General features: G+C 41.1%; 1 protein-coding gene and 1 pseudogene across 4 annotated transcripts in view; both read right to left on the bottom strand.

The window, feature by feature from the left end:
• The window catches only part of LOC123951466 (phosphatidylcholine translocator ABCB4), a 199,187-nt gene that overhangs the window by 124,206 nt on the left and 60,397 nt on the right, over window positions 1-14,584 (bottom strand). For 3 of the 4 annotated variants that reach the window (XM_046020209.1, XM_046020211.1, XM_046020213.1), the window contains 4 exons: window positions 10,228-10,389; window positions 9,216-9,392; window positions 7,919-8,065; window positions 5,557-5,664 (listed from right to left, as the gene is read on the bottom strand). The exons of the other annotated variant lie outside the window; for it this stretch is intronic. In XM_046020209.1, the coding sequence (XP_045876165.1) occupies window positions 5,557-5,664; window positions 7,919-8,065; window positions 9,216-9,392; window positions 10,228-10,389 (594 nt within the window). The remainder of the gene's footprint in view (window positions 1-5,556; window positions 5,665-7,918; window positions 8,066-9,215; window positions 9,393-10,227; window positions 10,390-14,584) is intronic. 4 annotated transcript variants of the gene reach the window in all.
• LOC123952106 lies at window positions 1,762-4,842 on the bottom strand (annotated as a pseudogene).

The raw sequence follows: 14,584 nt of genomic DNA, 5'->3' as shown, positions 1-14,584 counted from the left end.
GAGAGGTGGAAAAGGGCAGTTATAGCTCCTCTGTGGTCCCAGCTAGTGCGTGAGCATTACTGAGAGAGGGAAGAAACAGAGGCAAAGAGCACAAGTGAAGAAAGAGCTAATTCTTCCAAGTGGTTCGATAAAGGGGGGCATCCTGGTAGGACCATATAACTGAAGGCCATGGGCCATACCAGTTGCCAGCATGAAGCAGGCAGGCACGTGATGCCCACAGACCATCCCCTGTACCCCTCTGCTAACAGAGACACTGACCCAGGAGAAGGGAAAGGGAGAAATGCTAGATTCATTGAATTAAAGCCTGAAATTACTAAAACAGTTTAATTGACTTAAAAATGGCCAGATTAAGGTTTCTGTTACTAGACCGAATGAAATATGAATTATCTTGCTCACTACAGGAATATTACCATTATTTTTGTCGAGACCTAGCTATTCAGTGCTTAGCCTGACACTGTAAGTTTATATAAAATACCTGTAGGTATACATAGGACAACCCTTTTAGTGATGGAAGAATGTCACCTTTAGGACAACTGTAAAATTACCACTTTACAAAAGAAACCGAGGTTTAGTTGCCAAAGGACCCAACTGTAAGGTGGCAGTGGTGGACCATGAATCTGGGGCTATGAGAATCCTAACTAGAACAGGAGCCCAGAGCCTGAAATTTTATCACCCACAGAGCTCCCTCCTTTTGTTTCCAAATCAGCAGTAGGGACTCTAATGTTGTTGACCGCTGTGCCATCTCTGTAGTTCTGAGGTCCTATATTAGAGCCTGTTTCCACGCAGTTTTGCCAGGCAAGTCAGACTCCTGTCTCGCCAAGCATCATCACGTTACAAAGGGAACTGCCTTCCCTGCCTTTGCTTTCCCAGTTCAAATCTCCAGAGTTGGAGGGAGCAGCTCAAAGCCTACTGCCCTCAAAATCCTTCAACCAACTTCACACTCACGAATCTTTACGTTCTATGGCATTAAGAGTTGCTACAGCAATCTTCCATTTGGTTAAAGCATTGTATCTGTTATGCTTAGGCCAAATTACCCAATGAGATTTTAAGTGCTTAGTAAAGAAAGAGTTCATTCAGTCATTTTTCTTTTGTACTTCTTATAATGTAAAAAAAAACAAAACAAACCCCCCCAAAAAACCAACCCTTTCTGTCTATATAAAAAATTAATACATGCTTACAACACATTAAATATAGAAACCTATTCAGAATTTTATCTTAAAAAATTACACATGGCTAATATCTACTCCATCAGTAAGTAACTGAGTGTTTGCCACTGAATGCCACAGGCCTGGGAACATGATCACATGATTCCTTTTTCTTCTTTTTCTTTCTTCTTCTTTTTAATGGTGCAGTTGTTTAATTCCTAGAATCCAGATATGAGGTATCCATTCCTATAGGAACTAGCTGTGTTTCCTACTGTAGTCAAAAAGATTTGTTTGGACACAATAAAGCTAACTTTATAATTTATAATACACACACACACATTTATTCCTTCCTTCGATTCTTCTGGCATATCTAAGTTTGTGGTAAAACTTCCAATATGTGGGAACTTGGGTGGCTCAGTTGGTTAAGCAACTGCCTTCAGCTCAGGTCATGACCCTGGAGTTCCGGGATCGAGTCCTGCATTGGGCTCCCTGTTTGGTGGGGAGTCTGCTTCTCCCTCTGATCCTCCCTCCTCTCATGCTCTCTCTCTTATTACCTCTCAAATGAATAAATAATTCTTTAAAAAAACCCCACAACCCCCCCCCCCCCGCCAAAAACCCATCTTTCAATAGGCATTGTGTCTCCAGTCTGCAATGGGGCAGACGTCATGCTTATGCAACCTTAAGGAGCCCATTCAAACCCATGTACCAGACACTTGTCCTAAGAAGACAAGAAGATCTGCTGGCACTCTCCCAGGGAGTGCTTCTGTGTTAAAAAGTTCAGAAGGTGGAATTGGCTCCTGGAGTTGTATTTGGAAGATGAGTTCAGGAAAGTTGTTGTTAGCAGGCTTTACCCTCTGGGGGACTCAACAGCAAGTAGAACTTGCCTGGGGACAACAGCTTCTTCTGGAGGAAAGAGAGCCTAACAGATTGGTGTAGGATGGACCAGAAGTTCTTCAAGGTCAAAGTTTTTTCAGGATCCAGCTTTACAAATAAGCTTCTTGCCTCTGAGGATAGAGTCCTCTCATTCACATTTCAAACATTACAGGAAACAATTTCCTTCCTTCAACTTTATCCAGTTGGCTATTTATCACAACAGAACAAAGGAGGAAAGGCCTTTTAAAAGTGATGTTGAGACTGGCAGTCTTGACGATTCCTCCAGCTATAATCACAGACACACCAACAGTAGCATCAATCATGGTTGCAATAGCTCCTCCACGAGGGAATCCAGGAGTTCCTTGCATATAAGGACCTCCTTACAATGCAAACTAGCTTTTCTGATTATGAAACATTGTGTATGCAAAGCTGCTAGGCCCTCCTCAACGCTTCTGGGAAAGAGCTGGGTCTATGACATTTGCTCTTCTTTTATGAGCTTTGTGTCAGGAGAAAAAGATTTTGAAGTCTTGATCTTTCAAGTAGATTTACATTTACATGAAGACGTTTCCAAGAGAAGTCTTCACTTTTCTTCATGAGTCAAAGAGGAGTCTCGTGTCCTTGCTCCAGCTGGGGCTAAGAGAATGGTCCTTATGAATGTCCTTCTGGGAAGAAAAGGACCTCAGTGCTGGCCATGGCTCCCTTGCCTATGGGGACGCACCTGCCCAGTGCACCAGAGGGCTCTGGACATGCACAAACATTGCTGCTCCACCGCTGGGCTCCGGGGTTCTGCTGGGCTCTGCCAGAAAGCTGCCTGGCTGCCTGCTCCAAGGCTCCTCTCCAGACACAGAAAGGACATGTGACACTGGTCACATTATTCATTTTTTTAAAGTTTATTTTCAGCATAACAGTATTCATTGTTTTTGCACCACACCCAGTGCTCCATGCAGTAGGTGCCCTCCCTACTACCCACCACCTGGTTCCTCAACCTCCCACCCCCCTGCCCCTTCAAAACCCTCTGGTTGTTTTTCAGAGTCCATAGTCTCCCCTTCCAGTTTCCCTCAGTTCCCTTCTCCTTCTCCCTCAGTTCATCTCCCCTTCCAGTTTCCCTCAACTCCCTTCTCCTGTCCATCTCCCCATGTCCTCCATGTTCTTTGTTATGCTCCACAAATAAGTGAGACCATATGATACCTGACTCTCTCTGCTTGACTTATTTCGCTCAGCATAATCTCTTCCAGTCCTGTCCATGTTGCTACAAAAGTTGGGTATTCATCCTTTCTGATGGAGGCATAATACTCCATCGTGTATATGGACCACATCTTCCTTGTCCATTCATCCGTTGAAGGGCATCTTGGTTCTTTCCACAGTTTGGCGACCATGGCCAATGCTGCAATAAACATTGGGGTACAGATGGCTCTTCTTTTCACTACATCTGTATCTTTGTGGTAAATACCCAGCAGTGCAATTGCAGGGTCATAGGGAAGCTCTATTTTTAATTTCTTGAGGAATCTCACACTGTTCTCCAAAGTGGCTGCACCAACTTGCATTCCCACCAACAGTGTGAGAGGGTTCCCCTTTCTCCACATCCTCTCCAACACACGTTGTTTCCTGTCTTGCTAATTTTGGCCATTCTAACTGGTGTCAGGTGGTATCTCAATGTGGTTTTAATTTGAATCTCCCTGATGGCTAGTGATGATGAACATTTTTTCATGTATCTGATAGCCATTTGTATGTCTTCGTTGGAGAAGTGTCTGTTCATATCTTCTGCCCATTTTTTGATATGATTATCTGTTTTGTGTGTGTTGAGTTTGAGAAGTTCTTTATAGATCCTGGATATCAACCTTTTGTCTGTACTGTCATTTGCAAATATCTTCTCCCATTCTGTGGGTTGCCTTTTTGTTTTGTTGACTGTTTCCTTTGCTGTGCAGAAGCTTTTGATCTTGATGAAGTCCCAAAAGTTCATTTTTGCTTTTGTTTCCTTGGCCTTTGGAGACATATCTTGAAAGAAGTTGCTGTGGCTGATATCAAAGAGGTTACTGCCTATGTTCTCCTCTAGGATTCTGATGGATTCCTGTCTCACGTTGAGGTCTTTTATCCATTTTGAGTTTATCTTTGTGTACAGTGTAAGAGAATGTTCGAATTTCATTCTTCTACATATAGCTGTCCAGTTTTCCCAGCACCATTTATTGAAGAGACTGTCTTTTTTCCATTGTATATTTTTTCCTGTTTTGTTGAAGATTATTTGACCATAGAGTTGAGGGTCCATATCTGGGCCCTCCACTCTGTTCCACTGGTCTATGTGTCTGTTTTTATGCCAGTACCACGCTGTCTTGGTGATCACAGCTTTATAGTAAAGCTTGAAATCGGGTAACGTGATGCCGCCAGTTTTGTTTCTGTTTTTCAGTATTTCCTTAGCAATTCGGGGTCTCTTCTGATTCCATACAAATTTTAGGATTATTTGCTTCAGCTCTTTGAAAAATACCGGTGGAATTTTGATCGGAATGGCATTAAAAGTATAGATTGCTCTAGGCAGTATAGACATTTTAACAATGTTTATTCTTCCAATCCAAGAGCATGGAACGGTCATCAAGAGGAAGGTACTAACATCCCTATTTTTACAGATGAGGAAATCGAGGCTTAGTGTACATTATTTATTTGCCTGAAACCACAAAATTAGGAACTGGTGCAAAGCATACTCAAACTTCACCTTACCATACTCAACTTTTAGAGCTTTGAATTTCTTTGCAATTGTTTCAGCCAAATGATGTGCAGCTGTAAAATCTGACTCTTTACAAAAGGGTCTACAGTTTCTGTTTAGGACCGACATTGTTCCATTATTAAAAATGTTCCTTCTCCTTTAGCAAAAGGTGAATGAAAAACTCTTCAAACATTTTTTAGATCAGTGCGACTTGCTTACCGTGTCTTGCTTTTTGTTGTTTTCAGGATATACCAAGACATGTTGAGGATTTAAACCGACTAGTAGTACTTATATCCAAACTCAAGCCCAAGGTTCCCCTGAATTCCATTTTTGAGTCCCCAGTTTTCATGTCTAATCAACAGATTAGATCAAACACCTTCTTCCCTCTGATTTCATTAACATTTCATTTGGGAGAGGTGATGGTGGGAGTGGGGGAGAAGGTAAGCAAGTGCTCCAGTGGAAGCAAAACATCTTTGTTTTAAAATATTTTTATTTTTAAAATTTTATTTATTTATTTGTTTGTTGGAGAGAGAGAAAGAGAGAAAGTGTGTGGGTGGGGGGAAGGGGCAGAGGGAAAGGGAGAGACAATTAAGTAAGTTCCATGCTCAGCATAGAACCTGAATTGGGGCTCAATCCCACCACCCTGAGCTAAAATCAAGAGTTGGATGCCTCAGTGACTGAGCCACCTGGGTACTCCAAGACATTTTTGTTTTAAATATGTCAAAGAAACTTGGTTGCTAGTAGTCCAATTAATAGAGCAGATTACGTAAGTGTTTAGAAATTTCCCCAGCTAAATAAGAATGCATTCCCAAAAATGAATAAAGTGAAAATGCAGACACTTACCTGAAGAAAGAATGTAATAAAAGAAATAATTCCAAGGACTAGAAACAATAAAGAAAACATATTACTATTCTGTCTTTTTGTTTCAGGATCCTCTTCTCTGGTAAAAACCTGTTGAGAAATATTTACAGGTTTTCAGTTCAAAGACTAAGGAAGTCATTCTGGGTCTGACCCATTTCCCATCAAGCATAATATTTGGGGGTCAAGATAGGCTTAGTATAATGGAAGTCAGGGCTGGTTTCCCTAATGCCAAAGCTAAAGGTGTGCAAACTTTGTCTTCCTTAAGGGCCAAGAATGAGTCTGTTGCTCCTAAAGGATCCAATACTTATTCTGCATATACTTCCTCTTAAGAGCAATGAGTGCCTCAAGGCCACGCCAGATACATAAAGTAGAAATGAGAATAAATACTGTCCTCTTTTGGTGGGAAACTACATTGTTTGGCAATTTGTTGTTTTATAATTTGGACATTGCAAGCTGGAGAGAAATCGGCCAATGCTGTTTTGGGAAACCAGAGAGAGGCAGTCATTCACTGAGCCCACACCCTCAGTAAGAAAGGAGCCTCCTTGAGCCAGCCTCTTTTGTAGGATGGGCAGTTTAGACAGCCAGCTGACCCAGCACCACACATGGAGATCTTTCCAGAGATGGTAAGAAAGCTAATACGATGTCTTGGGCTTGGAGAACACAGAGAAAAACTATTTCACAGGGAAAGAAAACAAACAACTCCCTCCATAATGGGCCAAAATTGTCTGTAACAGAGCTACATTCCTAACCCAACCCAGTAAACTTTATCCTTTTTATAGGAAAAAAAAATTCCACCCCAAAATAGCTAACAATCAGTGAGCTCTTATCCTGTGATAGATATTATTCTATCCAAATTCATGTGTACCATTCCTTTTATCCTCACAATCACCTCCTAACATTTATTATCATCATGACTTTACACAGAGGCACAGAGAGGTTAATTAACTTGCTCAAGGTAACACAGCTGGCAAGTGTTGACCCCAAGATTTAAACCTGAGCAATCTAACTCAGAGCCCACAACCTTAAACCCTGGGTTACAAACCTTCAACAGGGTGGATGACTGGTTGCCTAACCGATATCTAGGAGTCGGTGTGCTAGCCCTGGGTCACTTGCTTCCAGACTTACTGTGACATGAGGAATGAAGAAAATATAAAATCCGTAGGTTGAGTTTTTGCTACACACAGCCAAACCCATTCCTAATGAGTCCACTTTCATTTTTTTTTTTTTTCTGATGATGCCACTGTATATCTCCCTGCCTATACCACAAATGCTAGACCAGGAATCAGTTCCCTGGGGACCACCGGCCAAATGTTTCTATAAAGCTTCCATGGAGTAGTGCCATGTTCATTTGTTTCTGCACTGTGGGTGCTTCTACACTCCAAGAGTAGAGCTAAATATTTGCAATGGAGACCATATGGCGCCCAAAATCGAAACTGTTTACTCCCTTATCCTTTATAGAAAAAGCCTGCTAACCCCTGTCCTACAACATATGCTCCCTGCTATCAAACACTTTATCTCCCTCTTGGCATTTTTTTTTTTAAACCACCTGGAACAGTATGCGGCACAGAGCCGTCACCGCAAAAATATTTCTTGAATGACTACATGGAACATACAAATATGAATACCAAAGAGAAGTCAGTTAGCCAGGCACGGGGACACCTGCACATTTGTGTATTTTTTGGTACATCAGAAGTTCGCGTTTGGCCTCTTCCATGCAGGGAGCAACTTCTTTCTCTGTACTGTTTTCAGCCATTATGGCAAGGGTATCCTCAGCTTGCTATCTGAACATCTACCACAAAACAGAGAGCATTCCTGCCTGGGGGTGGCTTTATTGTTAAAAAGTCATCATTAAAAGCAGGTACTACCAACATACATCAATCTTTCAGAATCCATTCCTTTTTGTTTTCATCTGAACAAGTGGGATGGACGTCTTACAGAGGCAGCGCGGCAGGCCTGCTCACACCCTGACAGGTGCCTGTCACAGCACAGCTCTGTCTCCGGCCAGTCTGACAAACACACCTTGAACTCTCTCTGTGCACCATGGATAGGACTTTCCATGATGTTTACTCGGAGCCCATTGACGGCAGGTGAGACACTCAGGTCAGGTTCATATCAGAGACTACTTCAGGAACCTGGGCCCTAAGAGAGCAACTAACTGCAAGGACAAAGGCAGGCCTGAAAAATTAGCCTTCCTATCCCAAAGCAGACTCACACCCTCAAGGTGCTGAGTTTCATAAGAAGGTACAATATTTTTTGCCGCTTATGTATACAGCTACGAATAGAAACAGCTCATTCTTTCCTCAGAACTCACAGATAAATCCAGAAAATGAACGTAAACACTTACCCCTATAATCCTTGAAAATATTACTGAAAATGCTGGTTGTAGACCTCCATTTATGACAGCACAAAATATACCAACCACAAAATAAGGCCATTCAGTTATATTCAGCTTCAGAATCCTCCAGAAGGAAACTGGAGGTACATTTTCATTCTGGAAAGCAAAATAGTACAACAAGCTAGTTACAAAAAGAATTGATACTTTTTATTAAGTTAATGAGACACAGTTCTTCGATATGTACCAAACAATTTTAAAAAGATTTTATTTACTTATTTGAGAGAGAGAGAGCGATTGAGAGAGAGAGAAAATGAGCAGGGGTAGAGGGAGAGGGAGAGGGAGAAGCAGACTGCCTTGCTGAGCAGAAAGCTGGATGCAGGGCTTAATGCCAGCTGAAGGCAGATGCTTAACCGACTGAGCCACCTATGTGACCCTGTACCAAAATTTTTAAAGGAAGGTATCTTATTCCTGTTTATGAGTTGATGGTTATTTGATTTTTTAAAAAGTACTGACAGATTCTATTATATTGCTCCTTTATAGTTTAAGAAATAAATGATATTTCCACGAACATTTAACACTTACCTGATATTTGGAACATGACAGGAGTACTTACAAGTACAGATAAAAGAAGAGACGTGTCCACATTTGAAGACCCATTAGAATCTCTTTATATCACAGAGGCCCCTGAATGGCTCAGTCGGTTAAGCATCCAACTCTTGATTTTGGCTCAGGTCATGATCTCAGAGTCTTGAGATCAAGCCCTGTGTCAGGCTCTGCACTCCGCAGGGAGTCTGCTTCTCTATCTCCCTCAGTCCTCCTCCCTCCGGTCCACTCCCTCCCCTCGCACGAGTGCTGGCATTAACAAAGAAATAAATCTTAAAAAAAAAAAAAATCTTGGGCACCTGGGTAGCTCAGTGGGTTAAAGCCTCTGCCTTTGGTTCAGGTCATGATCCCAGGGTCCTGGGATCGAGCCTCGAATTGGGCTCTCTGCTCAGCAGGGAGCCTGCTTCCCCCCTCGCTCTGCCTGCCTCTCTGCCTACTTGTGATCTCTGTCTGTCAAATAAATAAATAAAATCTTTAAAAACATATTTACATTATAAGTTCTAATTCTAAAATTCTTGTCTTATAAATTTTCATTCATGAATTATAACCCGAAGTCTAAAATGTTGAGATTTTGGTTTGTGGAACATTTTGGGCATAGGACAGGAGGATTCTGGAGAACTCTTTCTTGTTCCCACTCCTGCCACCTCAGTGTTAGCCCAGAGGGAGGGCTGAAGACATAACTAACTCTACATCCTCTCCGTACCAAGTCCTCTTTTGTCCCAAGATTTCTGTCCTGGCCTTGTGGGGCACGTATACTCTTGCGAGTGGATCTTCTCCTTATTAAACTGGATCCTGAGTCTTTTGAAGGCATTTCCAAGGCATCAGTTTCACTTTTGGATTCGCCGATTGCATTTTCTAATTCAATTTCATTTCCTCTTGTCTAAAATAAATAAGAAATAAGCACAAACAGGTTAGGCTCAAAAACCAAATGAAAATTAATCGCCAAAGATCCGCTATCAAGGAAGTGGCAATTTACATCACTGTAGGAAAGGACAAAGTTAAACTGCTGCTGGGGGCGTCTGGTTGTGTGTAAATGGGTGGTACATTTGAAAATCAAACCTGCTGAAGGGGGATTACCACTGAATATGCTGAAATAACATGACATCCCTTCCTTGTATAGAACCTTGTCATCTCCTTTTTCTGGGTGCTTTGGGGCTCAATAATATCTGCTTTGGGCCAGCACTATCAACGGAAATATGGCGCATGCCATTCTGTGACCTGCATTTATCATTTAAAATTTTCTCAGTAGCCACATTAAAAAATGCAAGAGATAAATGCATTATTACTCTGCATTTTATTTAACCTACTGTATCCAAGATATTAGCATTTCAACATGTAATCAATCATTGTAAAAACTTACTGAGATATTTTGCATTCTTCTTTTGTACCACATCTTTGGAATCTGGGATGCATTCTCTATTTAAAACACTTCAATTCAGAGTAATTGTCACCGAAGTATTCAATAGCCACATGAGTCTAGTGGCTACTACAGTGGATAGATGACCTTTAAACCTTTTTAAACTTTTATTTTTCTCCAATTATCCTTCTTTATTTTCCTTCCCTTTCAATGGGAAGAAAAATCTGGTCTGAATTCCCCAAGTATTTTTCTCATCTATCAAGATAATCAAGTCAAGTAACATTTATTTATAGTACTAAACACAACAAATCAGTTTGTACTTTAGATATTTCAGGAAAACTCTAGACTTGGCCTATACCTGCATTGTGACGAGTTTGAAGTAAATGCCTTTCTCTTTCATGAGTTCATCATGGTTTCCTTTCTCCACAATGACTCCATCATCAAAGCTAGCAATGACATCAGCATTACGAACTGTAGACAAACGATGAGCTATCACAATGGTGGTCCGGCCTTTTCTGGCCTAAAGAGAGAAAAATTAGGTTTTTGAATACATGGACAATTACAGACAAAAATTCATTCAATATATATTTGCTGAATGCCAATGCCTTGGATATTATAAAACCATCTAAGCTATATAAGGTAGTCTCTGGCTTCAGTAAATGTTTAGTCAGCAGATCATGGTTTAAAATGATGTTTTATTATAATAAATAGTAACACAAATATGATAGTCACATGTTAATATTAGATAAGCTTCCAAGAATTTTACTCAACCTCTATCAGCCTGAGTTTATAATAATAATCAGGGGCTTATCCAAAAATAAAAAAAGCTACAGTCCAGGCACTGGCCAATCAGAGCAGACCCAAGCCAGTGTGTGGTATGGGTACAGACTAGACACCACCAGTCTGGGGACTCCTACTGTCCCACTTCACATAACTTCTGGATGATTAAGATGGACAATCAGTGTGAGGCAGCAAAGTCCAGTCTTCAGTGCCAAAGTGATATGACCTCAAATCTTAGCTCTGCCATTTATGAATTCCACAATTTTATCCAAATCTTTTAACCTGTGTGAGGCTCAGTTTATTCACGTATAAAATGGAGATAATATTAATACTGATTTCTTTGAGTAGTTGTGATGACCAAATAATATAACGTACACAAAGCATTGTGATATATATACAATATTAGTTATTGTAATGTTACTTATTCCTAGGTAGATGCATTATGGAAAAACTGAAGAGCTATGCAAATGGTTTTAAGTGCCCAGTGTCATTTTTGTTTAATATGGAAGAGGTCAAAAGAGTTTAATATGGAAACAGAACATTCTGAGATTTCTTTCACCTCTGTAACTTTCCCCAAGGCTTTGACTTTTTGACTTTGTATCTCTCTCCAGGAACTAGCAATAAAATCCTCAAACTAATAATATGAGGTTATTAGGATCAATATAAAGAAGAGAAGTGGAAAACTCTGACAAGAAGATGGTAATACATGTAGAAAAATTAGGTGGTAGCAACTAGAAGTTAGAGAAGATAATGACTCAATTCTTTGGATGTTTTTAAGAAAAGGGGGGCATTTGGAATTCTCCCCCCAAAATTTATATTCTAAAGGAAAAATATTTTTTAAGAGTTGATGTATTTTGGGGTGGGTGGGGAGGGTACAGGGAGAGAGAGAGAATCTTGAGTTGTTTTTTGTTTGTTTTTTTTTAAGATTTTATTTATTTATTTGACAGAGAGAGAGATCACAAGTAGGCAGAGAAGCAGGCAGAGAGAGAGGGGGAAGCAGGCTCCCTGCTGAGCAGAGAGCCCAATGCCGGGCTCGATCCGAGGACCCTGAGATCATGACTTGAGCTGAAGGCAGAGGCTTTAACCCACTGAGCCATCCAGCCACCCTGAGAGAGAGAATCTTAAGTATGCTCCATGCCAGTGTAGAGCCCTACATGGTACTCAGTCTCACAACCCTGGGATCATGACCTGAGCTGAAATCAAGAGTCAGATGCTCAACCAACTGAACCACCCAGGTGCTCCTAAAGAAGTATCTGTAGTACAACCTTTAAAATCATTTTTATTTATAATTTAATACATATTTCCACTGTAGAATAATAAGGAAACACAGAGGTAAAGTTACAGATAAGTAAAGTGAAGGGGGAAATCACAGCCACAATCCCATCTGCCTCTATTTTGGTTCACTCAGTTTTTAGTAACTTGCTTTTCCCTTCCTCAACAATCTATTAAACACATTGACAGGATGTTTAAAGGAATATCCAGTGTCATTTTGTTATTAGGAAAGGGGAAATCTGGAACAAATATGAGTTCATCTTTGAATTCTACTGTGACACTTCTACTTAGGGCACTTCTGGGTTAAAATGTCTTCACGTTCTGGAGAGGAGATGGTAATGTAGGAGGACCCTAGGTCCATCTCCTCCCACATCCTAGACATCTGAGAAATCCACCTGAAGACTGAAAGAACAAACTTCACAACTAAGGAGAGAGAGGAGGCCTCACTAAGAAGACAGGAAGTTAGGAGATGTGGTTTAGGGGGAAACAGTGCCGCAGTGGTGGCGGAGAAGGGCATGTGTGAGAGAGGGAGAAAGACAGAGAGAGAGAGGAACGCACAGGGAACTCACAAGCAGAATACTTCCCCAAAGCCACTAGCCTGGGAAGCAAGATGGGCTGGATTTTGTGAGTTCTTGCAATCATCAGGGCTTAAAGCCTGGAGTTTTAAAGGTCAGTAGGTTGGCTGGGATAAAGCTTGGGGGGGCACCGCGCTGGTCCCGGAAAGAAGGCAGACAAATAACCTGGGAGTGGATAGCGTAAAACCATGACCTGAAAAATAGGTGGGGTACACTGGGGGATATTATTCACTCTTTGCAAAGCATATCCCTGAGAGGCACTGTTTGAGGAGACACCTCTTTGGGAACAAAAGAGCTGGCTGGCACCATTTCCCTTCCCCACCCCTCAGCATAAACACAGAGCCAGTCACCTGAGGAAAGCAGCTCAGCTCAGACAATGGCTGCCTAATTTGCTTAAACCAAGCCCCACCCTCCTGTGCTCTGGAGGGACTGCCTTCTAAGTCACCGTGGCCTCAGAAGGAGCATGGTAAGTCCCTCCTCCAGAAGATCAGCACAAAACCCTGCCCACTCCCTATCTCCTGACCAGTGAGTTCTACCGGGCCTCAGTTCTGGTAGAGTTGGTGTCAGGTCTCATTTCACAAGCAGACAAGAGCACCCCTAGCTAAAACTCACCACATTCAGGCCAGGGACCAAACACTACCTACAGCAGGCAAGAAGAGCCTCTGCAAATGACTGGCCTTAAGGACAGAGTGACCAAAACACAACAGCAGAGTGCATACAGCACACATCATTGACACTCCCTGAAGCACCAGACCCTGGATACTACATGGCCTCTTCTTCATAAAGCCATTATCTTCTGGAAGCAGGCAACATAAATGGCTTTTGTAGCACATAAAAGAAGGCAGAGACTTAGACAAAATGTCACGATGGAGGAATTTATCTGAAATGAGAGAACAAGTCAAAGCTGAGGCCTGAGAGCTAAGCAAAACAGAGATAAGTAACATTCCTGATGGATAATTTAAAGCAACAATCATAAGGATATTCACGGGGTTTGAGAAAAGAATAGAAGACATCAGGGAGACCCTTACCAAAGAGATAAGAGAGTTAAAAAAGACTTAGAGATGAAGAATGCAGTAAATGAGAATGGAAACAGGTACGATGCAATGAACAGCAGACTGGGAGAAGCAGAGGAATGAATTAGCGACCTAAAAGACAAAATAATGGAAAATAATGAAGCTGAACAAAAGAGAGAAAGAAAAATTACGGAACATGAGAAGAGACTGAGGGAACTCGGTGACTCCATCAATCGTAATAACATTCATATTACAAGAGTCCTAGAAGAAGGAGAGAGAGAAAAGGGGGCAGAAAATTTATTTCAAGAAACCATAGCAGAAAGCTTCCCTAATCTGGGAATGAGACAAATGTCCAGATCCAGAAGGAACAGAGAACTCCCATCAAAATCAACAAAAGCAGGCCAACATGAAGACATATTGTAACTAAATTTGTGAAATATAGTGATTAAAAAAAAATCTTAAAGGTGGCAAGACAAAAGAAATCCTTAACTTACAAGGGAAAATCCATAAAGTTAGCTGGAGCTCTCTCAACAAAAACTTGGCAAGCCAGAAGGGAGTGGCATTATATATTCTAGGTGCTGGACAGGAAAAATCTGCAACCAAAAATACCCTATCCAGCAAGGCTACCATTCAGAATAGAAGGAGTGTCAAGAAACATGCCAAACAAAAACTAGAGGAGTTTGTGATCACTAAAATGAGCCCTGTAAGAAATATTAAAGGGGACTCTGAGTGTGGAGAGACCAAAAGTGACAAAGACATGAAAGGGTCAGAGAAAATCTCTACAAATAATGACAAGTAATAAAATGAAAAAAATACAAACCTATCCATAATTACTTTGAATATAAATGGACTAAATAATCAAAAGACATAGGGTATCAGAATGGATAAAAATACAAGACCCATCTTTATACTGCCTACAAGAGACTCATTTTAGACCCAAAGCTACCTACAGATTGAAAGTGAAGGGATGGAGAAACATTTATCATGCAAATAGATGTCAAAAGAAAGCCAAAGTAAATCCTTATATTGGATAAACTAGACTTTAAAACAAACAAACAAAAAAGAGACAATGAAG

This window comes from Meles meles, chromosome 10, assembly GCF_922984935.1.
Source record: "Meles meles chromosome 10, mMelMel3.1 paternal haplotype, whole genome shotgun sequence".
NCBI classification, from domain to species: domain Eukaryota; kingdom Metazoa; phylum Chordata; class Mammalia; order Carnivora; family Mustelidae; genus Meles; species Meles meles.
The sequence above is the reverse complement of the archived record's forward strand: the minus strand, read 5'-3'. Positions and strand labels throughout refer to the sequence as shown.